Raw genomic sequence first — 17,531 nt, forward strand, 5'->3', positions numbered from 1 at the left:
GGTGGTGCGTGGAGTCGCTCTGCAGGCTGCCGTGAGTTTTATTGCATTTCCCAGAGAGAGGCATATGATGTCATCAACATGTGTCTCATCTACAGTTAAGACCCCATTTCCTGGTTTGACAGCTGAGCTGGGGATAAAGAGTTTCTGTTCTCATAATATACACAAGGAAAAGTGACCTTCCGAGCGCTCGCACTCCCGCTAGGTGTTTTCTTTTCTCACTCTGACTCTATACACACTCACACAAGCGCTCACTCTGTATCTGTCCCACATTTCTGAACACAACTTCAGCTGCTGGCATTTCAAGAAGTAAACACTCTCAGTTCTTTCCCATTTTTATTTAGAAAATGAAGCTGTTGAAAATATAGCGAGCCTTCATCGTGACTAGTGAGACATCAAACATACATAATAATATTTCATAATTTCTCCCTTTTACGACAAAACACTGACGTCTTAACAGTCTTTACAAGACAAATAATTTAAGGACAAAAGGAAAACATCAAAAAAAAAATAGAGCAGGAACATAAAAAGCATGAGGTGCTGGCTTTGTGCACAAGCTGAGGGCAGGCTCTTACACGCACATTTATACAATCTTTAACATCAAAATAATCAGGAAGATTTGCACCGGATCTTATTCTGCCCCGTCATGCTGTGAGAATGTGGGATACAGTCAATGGTGGTAGAACATTATATATCAGGGTTTGAAATAAGTCACGAGAAGAGCAGGTTTAAAAAGTCCTGAAGAGGCCGGTGTTCGGGTGGAGCATACTGCTGAAGCCCTCTATCATCTTATCCGTTTAATGTAACGTGTGGGCAGCATAATGTAAATAAGGCTGCCAGTTTACGTTACTATTTGCTACATATGCACTACAAAATACAACCTTTTTGTAATATGTAGTTTATAAATAAAAAAAAAATGCAAAAAGTATTTCCATAGATAATAAGGTAAATATCACGTTGAATTTTTGAATCATAGTATAGTATAATTTGTGAATGAAGTGTCAGTTTGTAAGGTTAAATGAATGTGCCCGTAGACAGTTGTGAGGGACAAACAGCCTCATGTTGTATCTACAATATTCAGTGACCCAGTCAGTAAAATACTGTGTTATACTGTAGTTCAGTGTTAGTGAATGAATACATGAAGTAATTAAACAAGGCTATCAAGCCACATAAGGCATGCTTGTCTTTCAGCATCACCAACATGTTGGTTTTTTTTGTTTGTTTTTTTTTGTTTTTAATTCTTTTTTAAACACTTTAGTCTTTATTGCCTTTATACAAACAGAAGTAAAACAAAAACGTCTAAACTGCATAGAGGGCTTGCAATGCAGTTTACAGTACTATTTGCTTATTAAACTTGTATGCAATAATTTACATTACTGTCAATAAAGTTATACAGTGCCAATGTCTTTATTTCTAAACCTAATCCATTTTTCCCATTTTCTGTAAAACTCATCGTCTTTCACTCTTAGAGAATAAGTCATTGTTTCCATTACAAATATTTCTCGTACGATATTGAACCACTGTCTATGTCTGGGGGGGTCTTGTAATGGCCTTCCTGCCAGCTGTGAGTAGAATTTTGACCTCCTTTCGCAATTCTTATGTTGTTTTCCTTCAAAGTGAAAACCTCGTAGGCTGCAGGGTTTTTTCCACAAAATCATGTTTTTGGAGTGCAATATTAATTTTTGTCCATATTGCCCAAACCTACATGTTGGGCAGGGAAACAAAACCAGTGTTGCAAAATCTTACTGCACTTAGCTTCATTTTTTTCCCCTGAAACAGTCCACATGGAACAGATGTGGGCATTTACATTTGTGCAGCAATCTTTAAATGTGCTGTGTATTTTATGTGACTTCCTCAGTCATCACTTCAAAATGGGTTTTAGGCTGATGAGACAGACAACAAGGCACGACAGGTTTAGAGCGTACCACCAGCTACATAAAACACAGATGGTTGGTTTATGCACAGAAAACTGCATGACACTGTGTCTGCAGAAACTCGCCTCACTCCTGGTATAAAACATTACAGTATTGAAAACAAAGTCACAAAATACATATATGACATGTACCTGCATATTATTAGTAGTGTCTTTTCTGAGATTCAACAGTATCTCCTGCACAGAGCCTTGCAGTTCCTTTGGGCATGTGGTGTTATCAGCAGAGGAGTTCATTCGCCAGTACAGACGACTGGTGGAGTCTGTTTTTCTGCTGCATGTGTGTGTGCTTGCTTCACCCCATTATATAACATGCAGGTAGGTCGCCTTGCTGTCCACTCCTATTACATTTTTGGCGGTGCATCTGTAAAATCCTGTATCCCTACTTGTCGGGTTTTGTATCACCAAGGAACCCTGAGGACTAAGGTAGCGGTTGCCATAGATACGAGCCTGACCCATCACCCTCAGCTGTGTCAGGTCTGGTGTTTCCCAGGTAACCGTCGCCCGGGGTGTTGCTATAGTCAGGCACGGCAGCTCCACAGCAACCCCTGGGCGTGTGTAGGTCACCGGGGAGGGGCCTGTTGTGATGCGAGGGGGGTAGGCGATGACAATGACGGGAACCGTGATGAGTGAAACTGAAGAGGAGTCGTGACTGGTGGATCTGCAGGTGTAGGTGCCGCGGTCGAACACTGAGGCCTGTTGCACTGTTAGTGTTCCATCCTCTTGGACGAGGTATTGGCCTGAGTCGCTCCTCTCACCCCGGGACAGTACCTTGCCACTGGGCATGGTCCAGGAGAGAGAGCCCTGGTTGTATCCATGAGTTTGAGAAGTAGGGCAAAGCAGGCGAAGGGTCTCTCCATTAATGATGCTGACCAAGGGAGCTGTTCTGGTGCTCACTGCTGGCTCTAACACAGGGCCAGTTGAACGGGGTGGAGGGCCAATTGGGCGAGGCGCAGTCGGTAAAGACGAGCTTCTGTGTAGAGGCGTTTGATTAGCTGGGATTCTTGGATTAGGCCTCTCAGGCTTTGAAGTCAAGGATTGATCTGAATCCAGTAAGCGAGGCGCCTCAATTAAACCAGCACTTCCCTGCATAGGTCTTTCCACAGCCGGTGCCCTGTGTGGAGCTCTGGCCTCCTCCTGTGGCTCAGAGACCTCCAGCTCCACCTGTATCCTCGTCTCTCCTCTCTCACCTCTAACCACACATACCAAGGTCCCGCCATCACTCATCCGCACGCCTCTCAGTTCCAAAGAGCCGTTTCGGTGCACGGTGAGTCGGCTGCCATAATAAGGAGCTGGCAACACGCCATTACCAGGCAGAAGCCAGGCCAGACGAGGGGGAGGGGAGCCTTGGGAGGGGCATGGCAAAAGAACAGTTTGGCCTTTCACTGCTCGTTGCTTCGCTGTTGTTACCACGCCCACAGTGCCTGCATTACTAGCAGCTATACCAGTACTGCTAGAGCCACCTCTGTTCCTACTGTTGTCATTGGTCACTCCGATATTACTACTCCCACTGAACCCATTTCCTCTGAGTGTGCCAGTACCAGTACCTATCTTGCCATTGTCTCTACCAGTGTTTGCATCATTACCTGCCTTTGCTGCAATGACTTCATTATTATTAGCCCCAGGATTCCTTTCTACACTTTCTCCTCTAACTGTGCCGTGACTGTTGCCCACGTTGTTACTACTACTTATGCCAGGTCCATTTGTATTTATTCCAATGTTATCTGCATTAGTGCCTATATTCCTGCCCACCCCAACACTGATTACACTGCTATCAATTTGAGATGTAATTCCACTGACAGGCCTGTTGAGTCTATTCTGACTATCACTCCTAAGAGCAGGATTAAAGCCACTGCTTGGTGTATTAATGCCATTGTTTGGTACAATGTTTCTTATCCTGCCATTATTATCAGTATAGCCATTATTGCTGTTGTTATTGCTACCAAGCCTGCTTGTGACTCCGTTGGTAGATCCATACTGGACTATCCCTGCATTATTAACATTGTCCCCAGATCTGCTGCTATGACCATTGGTAGCGCTCCAACCTCTTCCTCCGACCTGCTGGCTCAGTCCATGGTTAGGACCCTCCACCTCCAGGCCCACCACCATTCTCCTCTCCCCAGCTGAGTTGCTTGCTCGGCATGTATAGTTTCCCGTGTCAGTCTTTTGAGCCCGGCGCACCTCCAGTGTTCCACCTGAAACCACCACAACCCGCTCAGAATAAAATCCGGATCCCAGACTTTGTGGGATGACACGGTATGCTGGGGAAAACCATGTGACTGTCGGGGTCGGATCTCCTGTGGCCTGGCAGCGAATTGTGGCGGTTGTCCCCTGATGGACTTTGATGACGTGGTAGCCTCTGTCATCACTGAATGTTGGTGGGGATGTCATCATGACCTTCACTTTGACCTTAAAGGATTGAATTTGAGTGAAGGAATTAATTTTAATTCATTTTATGTGTAATGTGACTAAGTAAATTAGATACTAAAATAATAAAATAAATTCATTATCTTAAATCTTCCCCAGGGGAAAATGTTTTTTACCTTCATGCTGTCTCGTCCTCCTTGATTCTCAGCATAGCATATATACTCTCCTTCTTCTCCCATACCCACTGCTGGAACCAGTAACGTCCCATTGTCAAACACGGTCAGCCTTCGTGCTCGCCCTCCTCTGTCTTCCCCCTGCAACACGCTGTTCACCATGGTTCCATCTGGTAGGCTCCAGCGGACAGCTGGGTCAGGCAGTCCTGATGCCTGGCAGTCCACCTGCAGGGAACAGGATCATTATTTCTATTGTTTAAAAGTTTTGTGGCTTTTATTTACTGAAAGCTGAACTTCTGAGAATTCTTAAGAAACAATTTCTGTCTATAAGGAGGAGTGACACATCCTATGCTATATATTTAGGCTTTTTTAAGGCTGTATTTAGGTCCTTAAAAAAGAAACTCATGGTAGAAACACTGCTAAGCAACCACACATTGAGATGCATTCAGAAAATACTATTTAAAGCTCATAAATGTAATAAATAAATAATATTAAGGGCAACATATTCTCTCAATAATTCTGTGTCTTCTTTCTTGCTTTTCACCCTGCTTGACATTATCTTTCATTGAGCTGTTGAATATTCATGTCTGAAGTACCATCCCCTAAAGGCCGTTGTTGATGATTCATAACAGACATGACAGGTCTTTCTTTTCATTTTGAGTCAAAAAATATGAAGCACTTTTTGATCAAAAAAACAACCAAAGACTCTCAACCTGTATCATGCCCTCAACAAAGAACAAGGCTGTGAAAACTCTCAACACTGGAGGTGTAGCGGATGGACTGTTTTAAGTTTTAGACAATGATCATAGAAAAAAATGTCAACACATCAGATGGATGGATTAAATGAATGGCGTCATAAATATTGTACTAAATGTACATCTTAATTGTTGTTATTTCTTTGTTGAATCAACAGCATTATTGAGAACTGCACAGCGATAAGAATGGAAATATGATTCCTTGTAGCTCACCTTTAGTGGTTTGCCAAACAACACCATCTGATTGAGTGGCTGCTTGGGCTCAATCTTAGCAGGCTTGGTAGCCACAGAGACACGTAGGAGGCGATAATCATCTGCGACCTTGTTACGTGCGATACAGAGGTAGTCTCCTGTGTCCTTCTCTGTCACTGCCTGGACTGACAGGGTGCCATTAGGATGCACCTTTAGACGGCGGTCAAAACTAAAATGAAAATGTAGACAAAGATACATGCGAAGCACAAAAAGATAGACACACACAATGAGACACAATATGCACTGAATTACAAAAAGATATAATTATACAACCAGGAAAATTAAAGTGATATTTTCACATTTACCGTACCTGAAGTGAACATCCACCAGCTTCCTGCTGGGAGTCCTCCAAATGATGATGGGTGTTGGGTTGCCAGTTACAGAGCAGTGGAGCTGCAAAGCCTCCCCATAGTGGACAGTAGTAATGGAGGGAGATGTAGAGACTATATGGGCTCTACTGAAGGGGGAGATGGGTGAGGGATGCAGCACAGCTGAGGCTCTGCTTTTGTCAGAGGGGGAAGAAGAAGTAACTCTTGTGTTGTTTACAATGCCGGGTAAGACTTTGGTGTTATTTGTAGGCCCTGTGGAGGCTGGGGAGAGAGTGGAGGGTTTTGTTTTGTTGATGTTGGTTGAGTGCATTGGGGAGGCAGTGATGATTTTATTGATTAGAGGAGGCGAGTTGGTGGAACTGGGTTGGTGAGGGTAGGATGATGAGCGAGGAGAGATGGGGGAGAGCGGCAAGGTCCTTGATCTATCAAAGGGAGATGGAGGGGAGAGTCTAGGGGAGCTGAGTGAATTTGAGGGATGGCTGGGTTCTTTTTGGAGTGACAGCGAAGGAGATGGTTTTTCAGTAGCAACTGCTTTTGCCCCTTCATTTATTGCTCCTCCCTGTCTCCTGTCTCCCTCTGGTCCCCTTTCAAGTTCTACCCTCACTGTTCTTTTATCGGCTCCGACAGCATTAATTGCTGTGCACTCATAATTCCCTGAGTCCTGAGGCCCAACTTTTCGAATATGCAGTGTCCCATTGGGCAAGACAAACAGGTTACCGTGGAGAAACTGGGATGGGCGAACTAGAGTCCCATCTGGGATTCGCCAGCGCAGAGTTGGTGGCGGGGCACCTCGGGCAGAGCAGTGTGCATAAACAGACCTCCCTGGAGACAAGAGCAGGTGTTCCTCTCTGCGTTGCTGTATCACCGGCGGCAGCGAGGACACGTGGACACGCACAGAGGCACTGGCAGCACCTGCTGAGTTAGAAGCCACACAGCGATACACTCCTCTATCACTCGGCAAAGTTACTGAGATATGAAGGGTTCCATTTGTGTCCATAGTGATGCGACTGGTGGAGGGGGCAGCAGAGGTCAAGACAGAGCGATCAGGCAGAACCCAAGAGAGCAGAGGACTGGGAACGCCATCCGCCTGGCACTCCAAGTGTACCTCTCCACCCTGATGAATGGTAGCCTCTCTGTAGCTGGCCAGCTGCATCCGAGGGGGGCGGGTCCATGCTTCCAGGGTGGTTAGTAATCTATCATGGAAAAGAAAAGCCCATACATACTCAATATGGAAACACGTAAACAAATTCCATGCATGTCAAATATAGAAATAAAACGAAAACAAGCCATAAGTGTCATATGACACATTAGGAAACACCCAAAGGCAACTCATAGTATGATATGTAATTGTATTTGCGCATGAAAATAGCAACACAACATACACAAAACTAATTAAATTGCAGCTTGCCTTTGGCCTATATAATTAATACTGAAAATATTATGCCCCATGGTCATTCTAACTGAATATACAATGCATCAATATTCATAACTGGTATCAGTAGTCTCACCTGTCACGACCCAGAAAGCTGTGTGCACTGCAGATGTATGTGCCCCTGTCCTGCAGCTGAACATTCCGGATGACAAGGGTGCCATTTGGCAAGACCTCAAAACGCTGAGCCCTGGAGTGGATTGACATCACCGCTCCTGAGAAAGAGAGAAACAGACAGAGGGACAGCGACAGAGAGAAAGCAGCAGTGAGGAGACAGAGCAGGGAAAACAGAGACAAATTGGGAAAGAAAGTTAGAGAGCGAGTAAGAGACAGAGGAGGATCAGGGACATGCCGAGTGGCACAGTGTGAAGTAAAGTCAGTGATGCAGTGCACAAAATGTTCCATTACTTTCTTGCAATATGTCTCTCCCACATGGCAAGCGAGAGAAAAGCTCATTGTGTACATGCCAGTGTGTAATACTGAATGTTAATAGGTTATTTCCTCAGCGTAAAATGTGTTCATATTCGCTCAGTTATATTCCACACTAAAGCTGAGATTGAGTTCAAATCTGTGACTTCAGGATATAAATACAAACCTTTGTTTATTCTTTAAGTGTACAGTCTGTAGTTTTTAACCATTCAAATGACAGGTATATTATACACATATATAACTGTATGCTTGCTTTTCTGGATGAAAAACAAGCATTTCTGTGTTTCCCCGCCAAAATAAAAATATAGCCCTGGAGCTGTTCCAGAGAGCAAGTTTACTGAGCAATCTGGAAAACTTTTTACATCAGCCCATGACTTTTTTTTAAATTTGAGATTTGGCCAGCCTCCAGGTTGATATTTAACATAAATGTAAGCTGAAGATAAAACTGAATCCTGAATTGTACATCCATGCATTTAGGCATGTGCATTTCTGTGTATGCTGATACAAACGTGCACATATCTGCTGCACTGTGTGTACCTGTGGCGACCTTGGTCCATGTGATGAAGGGTTTCGGCTCTCCTTGAGCCTCACAAGCCAGCCTGGCAGTGCTCTCCACTGGGAACGACACTGTCCTGATGTGTGGGTCTGCAATCCTGGGTCTGGATCTCAAAACTGGGGCCTATGAAAAGATTTAGAAAACAAATTTCAGCTAAAAATAAAATAATGAATGATAGCATTAATGACTCTTCAAAACTAGCTATAAGCAGAGGACATCTGAAAGCATCACAACAATGTACGCAACAGATCATTTGGCCGTGTATTGCAAGTATTGTTGTGGAATAGTACTGCAAATTTAATGTAGCATTACTGTGATCCCACATTTAGATTCATTGGTGGTGGACTCAGTGGTTTGATCTGCCAAAGCTTGTCAACAGAGCTCTAGAAATTAATTAACAATTGATTATTTCAAATCTCTTCAGATTAGGCTCTCAAAACACGTAATGTTGTTGATTATGGAACGTAGTGTTTCCCATCTCTTCTTAATATCTGGAAAGCCATGAAATTGAAGAATTGTCATAAACATCCCTCAATAGCAGGTCATGTGGATACAGATTAGACTATTTTCAGATCTATTGTGCATTTCTGGTAAGCTTTTGCCCAAGGGCTTGCAGTTGGATGTTGGATATGTGTGTGTGTGTGTGTGTGTGTGTGTGTGTGTGTGTGTGTGTGTGTGTGTGTGTGTTGTTATTTTCTGCGCCAGCACTCACTTAGAAAAGAAATGTTAATTTGACTTCCACTTGGCTGACAACAGAGAAAAATAGCTTTCTATATGAGCTGCAAACTACATTTAAAAGTGCACTTAAAGAAATGACCAATTGAAAGAGCGACTGAAAGCAAGGGGCAGAAAAATAGGGCATCATTAAATAAATTAGCAATTAAATTAACAAATAAAGAACAAATTATAGTCCTAGCTTGGCTCTTAGTCTTGTCTTAATGTATGTGCCTGCTTTAAGACCCATTTTGGGTAAAAGTACCCACAAAATAGCAATACTATGTTATTTAAATCGATCTGAACTCACCCCAGGAGCAGCAGGGAGCGAAGGGGAGGAGGGCCAGTGTGGCCTGCCGCTGTGTGAGTCTGGAATAGAATTAGCTCCAGGGTTCTTCCAGTCAGTAGGGGGTCGGCTCTGGTTCGGAGCGCCAGAAACAGGCCTCCCTCTGTGGTCAACTTGGCCAACATTCAGCCTCTGTCTGGATGATGCTGTGGTACTTGTTGATGTCATTGTTCTGGTAGTAGAAGGTGCACTGGTTGTAGCTGCCTTTGTGGTGGTTGGAGACGTTTTGGCTGAGATGGTTATTCTAGTAGTAGTGGTGGGAGTAGTAGTTTTAGTAGTTGTAGCAGTAGTAGTAGGAGAAGTAGTGGGGTTGTGAGTTTTGGGAATAGCTTTGAATGAAATTGTAGTACTAGTAGCAGTAGTAGTAGTAGTAGTAGTACTAAAAGTAGTAGAAGGGCTAGTGGTAGTAGTAGTGGGAGTAGTAGATGTAAGAATAGGAGTTGTGGTAGTAGTAGTAGTTTTAGTAGTTGTAGCAGTAGTAGTAGTAGTAGTAGTGGGGTTGCGAGTTGTGGGAATAGCTTTGAATGAAATTGTAGTACTAGTAGCAGTCGTAGTAGGACTATAAGTAGTAGAAGGGCTAGTGGTAGTAGTAGTAGTGGGTGTAGAAGATGTAAGAATAGGAGTCGTGGTAGTAGTAGTAGAGGTTAGAGTAGTTGTAGTACTTCTGGTAGTGCTTGATGTTGGAATAATAATGTCAGTTGTAGTAGATGTGATGGGACTTGTAGTAATAGGAGTAATTGCAGTTGTTGTGGGAAGTGTGTCCTCACTAACAGTAGTAGTAGATGTACTTGCAGTGCTTCCAACAGAACTAGTAGAATGAGTGCTCTTGAGAAAAGCTGAAGGAGTTGCAGTGATTTTCGCAGTAGTTGGTGCAGTAGTAGCGGCAGTGGTGATGGTTGACGAAGCAGTGGAGGAGAGAGTGGCCAAGAGAGAGGTGGAAGAGTGGGACACATATGGTACATCCAACAAATTCCTCTCCAGCTCTTCATCGTGTTTGCTTGAGGGTCTATCGACATGTTTGCCCAAAGCTGTGTGTGTTTCTATGTGTGTCTGTGTGCCATGTGTATGCATCCTGGCGTCTGCATCTGGCTCATATGTCTGTGTGATGGTAGGATCAGACTGAGCCAGTGCTGGTGTCGGTTTGTTGAAGAGAGTGGGCTCTGCAGTGTTTGGGATGTTGGCTGAATGAGTCATTGTGTCTTTATGTGTCTTTGTGTGAGAGGGGGATAATGAAGAGAGAGTGGAGGGAGAGGGAGGCAGCGAGGGGGAGGCAGATTTTGAAGTGGAGATACCAAGAGTGTTAGAAACAGGGAGAGACAGAGGATTCTGTGCCACACTGTCCCCAATGTGGTCACTCCCTGTTAACAAAATAGCTGGAGATGCGGTTGTTGACGCCAGCAATAACATATGAATGTGATCTGCAGCAGTGTCTGGTGTCACAGTTTGAGATGTAGGGTCAGGGAGAGGTCGGGATGGGGTCAAAGGTCGCCCCCTGGGCCTGTTCATGATTCGTCTACGCTGTCCGATCCTCCTGCGAGAGTTCCAAGGGTTTTGAGGCCGAGAGTTTGGAACCAAATTAGGGAAGAGGCCCTGCCGGGGTCTCTGAGGCCTGATTCTAGATGGGTTGGGGTTTGCTTCACGCTCATCTCCATCACCTGGTTCTGGGACAATTTCATTTGTTCCTGAGATTGGCTTAGATGTGACCTGTTCTTTCCACGTCTCTGGGTTTGTCACTGTCTCTGTCGAACCTGCTTTCTCTGTCTGTATATGTGTCTCTGCCTCGTTCTCTATATCTGTCTGTGTTTCTGTTGTCCTCACCATCTCTTTCGTTATCTCTGTGACAGTTTGAGCGTCTGGTTTTGTTTCTCTGTGTGTTTGCATGTCTGTGAGAACAGGGCGAATGGGCTGTAGGCCTTCTTCTTGTAGATCAGCATCATCAACAGATGACCCTTCAGTTTCTGCTCCCTCAGCTCTACCTTTCTCTGTAACATCATCTCCCTCATGTCTTCCAGTATTTCCGCCTCTTCCCATCGGTTCAGCTGTGGGCCTTCCTGCTGCGATGGGCTGGCTGTTATTGGTGTTAGCAGTCTTTTGTCGTATTTTAGCCAGGAGGTCAGCCCACTTCTGAGGGTCTATCCTTTGTTTGTTTGTGGTAATTCTGTGTCTGTTCTCAAAGCGGTTTCTTCTGTGGTCAGTGGCTGATACAGGCCCTCCTCTTCTTAAGGGGCCTTCTCTCATGGGCCCACGTCTTCGGGGTTTTCCGATTGGATAACGCCTGTTTGGGGAAGGTTGGAGAGGTCTTGGATGCTTACTACTGCCACTAAGAGTTCTCTCTTCCTCTTCTTCCTCTTCATCCCCCGATCCTTCCTCCAGTTGTAGTAACGGAGCTCGTATCTTAGTTGACCGGCCAGCGGCTGACTGTGGCCCTCTGGGAAATGAAGTCCTAAGAGGAGGGAGACGTCGCATGTGTAAGTCCAACTCCATGGACAGAGAGTCACTACCATACTGGTTGACTGAAATGCAGCGGTAATGACCAGCATCCCTCTGAGAAGGGTTAGACAGGGAAAGACTCCCATTTGATTGTACAGTGAGCCCACCTGATACAGCTAATCCCTGCTGTACTATGGTCCCATCCGGTAACACCCAACTCCAATGAGGTACTGGTGAACCAGATGCCTCGCAGGAGAGGCTGACGGGCTCCCCAACTGTTCCCGTGACAGGAGGTCCCACTTCCTCTCCCGAAGGTGGAACAGAGGACTCTTCCACTACCAGACGCAGGGGGAGAACATCTACATCCCTGCCTGCCCGGGCTATGCAGTAGTAGATACCGGCATCTGAGAGCTGCACTTTGTGTAGAAGTAAACCAGAGTTTGAGGCCCATAGTCTACCATCTGGGCTTTTGTAGGGGGAGATGAGCTTGGATCCATCTGGGAGAATCCACTCTACTATGGGGTTACCAGAACTTAGAAGAGGGCATGGTAGCTCCACCTTACTGTCTGCTGCTGCTGCCAGTGCTGTGGTGGTGTGATTAGTTGAAATCAGCACCCATGGCTGAGAGGTACGGGAAGAGGTTGAGGGCTGAGAGGTATGGTCAGGATGAGTAGAAACTCTTGTTGAGTAAATAAGTTGAACTTTGTGTCCATTGGACTGTGCTCTGTTCAGCTGAATGCTAATGGCTGGCTGTAGCAACCAATGTGGTCTGGCTCTAACAGAAGCTTTGACTCCAGTGTGATAATATCCATCTGTCTCTGCTGACTGTCTGTAGCGGTAGGCCAATGCCGGGGCTTTACTCAGCATGATCTCCCTCTCCAGGCGAACCGCAGTCTCGCTGTAGTAAGCTAAGATCCTCCAAAGTCTCTCATAGCTCTGTCTCTCCACAGGACACTCCAGGGAAAGTGAAAGAGCAAGGGGGATAGGAGAAGTAGAGGCCAGGGAGAGATCTGGAGGAGGAGCAATATCCTGGGACTCGAAAGAGCGAGTGATGTTGCAACTCAGATCAACACTGTACCCCTGTTGGTCTGACAGACCCAGAGAGACAGAGCCTAAAGGCTCTCTGAAGGAATCACTTGATTGGATTTCACTGATTTCTGTCTCTGAAGGTGTGTCTGTTCCAGGGGAGGAGATGACAGGTGAGGTGCACAATAGGTCAGTCTGCTCAAGCAAGCCTTGGCCTTGAAGGGAACTGGGCGAGTCACAGATTGGACACTGGGGGCCACTGGGACATTTCATTAAGCCTGTTAGAAAAAGAAAGACAGAGGAAATGATGTCATAAAGCACAGCCTTACCATCTCTGGCACAGCAGCTGTATTATAGCATAGCAACCACACAAACATATTAGCGCCCATCGCAGCTATCTGCACATATTAGTGGTGTCATATATTAGTCATGCCAGCTCGTCTTAAGCATTCATTACCCTTTATATCTCTTACTAATTAGGTATGGTTACTTCATCTACTCATAAATCAGAAATATGCATCACTTCATTATTACACAGCAATCATTAGCCTATATTTCAACTGCCTGCACACATCAGCCCTGTCATCATGGATTAGTCATGGCAGGTTAAGTCTGGCATATCAATGAGACACATTTCACGGTCCAGCCTTCTTTCACATCTCAATAACAGCCACAAGACAGACTGGAAGAGATACAGAAAATGAGAGGGGAAACAGAGAGGAGCATGTGATGAGAAGCAGGTGGAGAGATGTAAGAGGTATCAAGATAACAAAACCAGATGTATTAGAAAATACGTTTATCCAATCTCTCTATCATCTGGCTGGATATTGTGTGTTATATTACAGTTCTTAGACTGCTCATAGACTGGAATTATCAATAAATGAGTCTTCTCTTTTCCATGTTCCTTCTCACCTTCTCTCCTTATCTGTTTAGTCACTCAGCTACCACATTTTTGAATCACTGAGTGAGTTAATCTGGCTCAAAAGCACATCAAATGGCTGCCATAAAAAGTACGTGCACATGGAAGACAAAATAACAAGGAAAACAAATAATATTTCAGATGTTTCAGTCACCTGGATGAGCCAGAGTCCAAGTGAGAAACCAGTTCATCCTACAGTCACAGCTCCATGGATTAGCTTGCAGCACAAGACTCTCCAGCAGAGGTGCTGTCGCTAAGGTCTCTCTGGGCAGAGTGGTTAGGCTGTTGTTGGACAGGTCTAGGTGTCTATGGGAGAGAAAACAGAGTAAAGAAAAGATTTAGATGATGAGAGGGAGGCAGAGCACCAAGGTTGAGTCAAAGTCAGAGAGGAATGGAGGGATGGATGAAAGAGTGGGAGTGGGCAGTGAAAGGTGACAGGTTAGGGGTGAGAAAATCATCCATCATTTTAATCATTTCCATCATCACCTTCACGTCCAGACTCTGCAGTAGTAATACAAGTGGAGCAGAAAAAGGGTAAAGAGACAACGCTGTAGCTTTATCATCAGAGGTTTATTTGTCAAAACACCAGTGATAGGAATGTTACTTTGTTCGTCAGCCTATTGGCTTTTGTCTGAGGACTCAATTACAACACATACTCCAAAAAAGTTAGGGCGTTGTGTAAAATATTAATCAAAACAGGACACAGCCAGTTGCAAACACACTCTGTTTGCTCACAGTGGTTTTACAAAGTGTTCCTGAGCCCATGTAGTAATATCCTTTATACATTCACGTGTTCACAAAGTGGTGAGCCTCCCACGATGCTCCTTTCATACCGAATCATGATACTATCACATTACCAATGAACCTGTTTACCTGTGGAATGTTCAAAACAGCTATTTTGGGAGCATTCCACAACTTTTGCTTTTGCTATTACTTGATTTCCTAAATGTCACAACTTCCCAAACTATGGTTATTACATTATGTGTTTTAATGGTTAAAGCTCACCTGAGTGTAGAGAAGTAATATGTATTCAGGAGGGACAGTGTGCACAGAGTGTGAGGGTGCAGCTGATGCAGCCTGTTCCCTTGCAGACGTAGCAGCCTGAGGCTAGGCAGCTGGAGCAGGGCCCGGGGGTGGATGTGCTGGAGGAGGTTGTGATCCAAGTACAGGCGCAGCAGTGAGGTCATGCCAGAGAAGGTCAGCGATGAAGAGATCTCTCTCAGCTTGTTATAGCTCAGCTTTAATATCTGTGGGGGCGGAGGAGATGGAGTGAGCGGAAGAAAAGACGGACTAGAAAGGCAATCAAATATTAGAGATCAAGGCTGATGAACAAACCAAGTCTGTGCTGTGATCATAAGTCGATCACTGGACACCAGATGCTTGTAAATTGAATTTATGACAAATGACACAGTACGAGGGGAATTGGAATGAGGATGAAGAGGGTTGGGTGAAAAAACTCAGTGGAAGCAAAAATACTGGATATACTCAGTGTGTAAAATATAAGGAAATACTTCTAGCAGCACACAATCTCATTTGTAAAAATTGAGAGAATATAAAGCACGTAATCAGACAATATAGTCATGCTGTGAGTTTATCAGGTGAAAGCAGAGAAAAGGGATATTCTAGCACTGGGGGTCCTCAACTTTAAATATGAAATTTGGCCTTTTATCCACAGCAGAAGACTCAAAGCTATTCTAGTCATGTGTGGAGAACCCAGCAAATTTTAAGAAGACGCACCATGAAAACCAGGTTGTGAAATTGTGTTTCTGTGAGCCTTATGATAAATCTGCTCTCCAGGGAGGCTACTTAGCTGGAAGAGTTCCAGCTGCTGACAGATGTAGCACGTGAAGATGTCAGCACATGGAAATATGGATCCCATTATCACACAATGGCAAATATATCAGCGTCTGCCTGGGAGATGAAGGGAACAATTGCTTGTTGAGTAATATCACTTCCCCACGGACTGCTAACTCTGCCCTTAGGTTGCTGCTAAAATGTCCAGTGTGTTTCCTGTCAGTGAGCAGTGAAAAAATGATAGCACATAAATTATGCAGTGGTTGTACAGAAATTAGAAAAATGTGCTGAAAATGTGAAGAGAATTATGTAAACTGTTATGTTAATTAGCATACTGATTTCACAGATCAAATGTAAAATTGATCCTATTATAAATCCATTAGTTTTTACCAGCATGAATGCAAGATTTGGACACATTCATCAATATAGCATCCTCTCTAAGTTGTACCAAATCCTTTTGACAAATATATCTGGGTAATCCCTGGATTACTCGTGTTGTTAAAAACTGAAATCTGTTTGAGTGTATTCATCTCTCAAAGTTAGGTAGCTCTGCACACTGTAAACCCCAAGTACTACACGTGTAGAAAGTTTAAGAGCTGAGCTTTCTGCAACAGCACATTTGAAATAGTGCAGGAGCCCCTGCATGGTCCTCCCTGCCCGAGGCTGGACAGGGATTAAAGTCAGTTCTGTGGAGAGTTGCTTCAGGCTTGATTTTCACATCTGTGTCCTGACAAAACCTTCATCTCCAAAGATTCAAAGGTTAAATATTTTAGGAAACACTGGTTTATTGCCCCCATTAACAACCATATGCTTTACAATCCAGCATGGATGGCTTGGTTTGGCAAAGGATGGTTCAAGACATCTTCAGTGTTGGCTGCTGTGAGCTACCTGGGAGAAGTGGAGGGTTCTGTAGGATCATCTCCACCAGCTCAAAATGTTGTCTGTCTTGTCTTTTGTTACCTGTCCTACCCAAAAATCAGTTTGATTTTGGATCTTTTCATTCGTGCACCGCAATATTGAAGCGTTCAGTGCATGCTGTCGTTACTCCTCTCCCTGTTTACCTGCAATGATTTCATATCCCTGAACACTGCATCTGGGAGATGGTGAAGGTCATTGCTGTGGAGCATCAGAAGCTCCACCTTCTTTAGCCCAGCCAGAGAACTGTCATGGATCCTGCTGATGCTGTTGAACCTATGGGATCACAGAAACTGCTATCACGTCAATAAGTCAACAAATATTCCTTTCCTTGTTGGCTCATCACTTAACTGTTTCTAAACTCTGTGGGTGTGTTTGCGAGGCAACTTCAGCTCAGAATCTTATTTGTGTAAGTGTATGTGCTTTCATGCATTCACTCACCCTAAGTTTATGCGGCGTGTGTGTGCAGGCAGGCCTGGAGGTATAGTGAGCAGGGAACGAAAGGTACAGTGGACTTCGCTGGCCTGGTAGCAGTTACAGCTCCTGGGACAGGCCTGGCCCATGGGCAACACGAGTGTTAGCACCAGGAGAGTCAGCAGTGGCACCGGCACACGCACACTCCGGTACATCTTCACAAGAGGAGAAGCTGCACTGTGATTATCACTGCCAGAGAGAAAAAGGAAGTGAAGGCTGATGGAGAGCAGTAAAGTGCAGCACAGTGACATGTCCCAAAAATCCAGATGGGAGTCTCTCTCTCTCTCTCTCTCTCTCTCTCTCTCTCTCTCTCTCTCTCTCTCTCTCTCTCTCACTTCCTCACGCACACACATGCACACACGAGTCAAGTCAGTTTTATTCATACAGCCCCAAAACACAATTTTGACTCAAGGGTGGTTGCAATCTGTACAACACATGACCCACTCTACCCTCTGACCCACACTAGAGCCACACTGACACTTTGCACCTGTCTCAAACAAAACACAGACTCTTGGGCTATCCTCCCATGCACACGCCTGTCCAGAGGCTTAATTGAATGACAGATATATCACCATATACAAAAAAAGTCAGTATCAGGACGACTTAACAACAAATGGAGATGTAAAAAGCAGAGATGTAAAATTAGACCCTACAGACTCTCTCTCTCTCTCTCTCTCTCTCTCTCTCTCTCTCTCT

General features: G+C 44.7%; 1 protein-coding gene across 1 annotated transcript; it reads right to left on the minus strand.

The window, feature by feature from the left end:
- Positions 1-358: 358 nt before the first annotated feature.
- On the minus strand, positions 359-16,990 carry LOC143329989 (matrix-remodeling-associated protein 5-like). Its single transcript, XM_076746109.1, has 11 exons — positions 16,803-16,990; positions 16,508-16,637; positions 14,658-14,899; positions 13,807-13,958; positions 9,242-13,011; positions 8,199-8,340; positions 7,312-7,447; positions 5,785-6,996; positions 5,436-5,643; positions 4,471-4,692; positions 359-4,336 (listed from the first exon to the last, which is right to left on the minus strand). The coding sequence occupies exons 1-11, from the start codon at positions 16,988-16,990 to the stop codon at positions 2,231-2,233; spliced, it is 8,508 nt and encodes a 2,835-aa protein (XP_076602224.1). The 3' UTR covers positions 359-2,230.
- Positions 16,991-17,531: the final 541 nt, after the last annotated feature.

This window comes from Chaetodon auriga, chromosome 13 (genome assembly GCF_051107435.1).
Source record: "Chaetodon auriga isolate fChaAug3 chromosome 13, fChaAug3.hap1, whole genome shotgun sequence".
In the NCBI taxonomy this organism is placed as follows: Eukaryota; Metazoa; Chordata; class Actinopteri; order Chaetodontiformes; family Chaetodontidae; genus Chaetodon; species Chaetodon auriga.

Coding starts and splice junctions, on each gene's coding strand:
- LOC143329989 (XM_076746109.1), bottom strand. CDS start 16,990: ATGTACCGGAGTGTGCGTGTGCCGGTGCCACTGCTGACTCTCCTGGTG. Junction 7,448..8,198: donor ATGGACCAAGGTCGCCACAG/GTACACACAGTG, acceptor TCTCTTTCTCAG/GAGCGGTGATGTCAATCCAC. Junction 4,693..5,435: donor TGTTTGGCAAACCACTAAAG/GTGAGCTACAAG, acceptor TGTTCCCTGCAG/GTGGACTGCCAGGCATCAGG.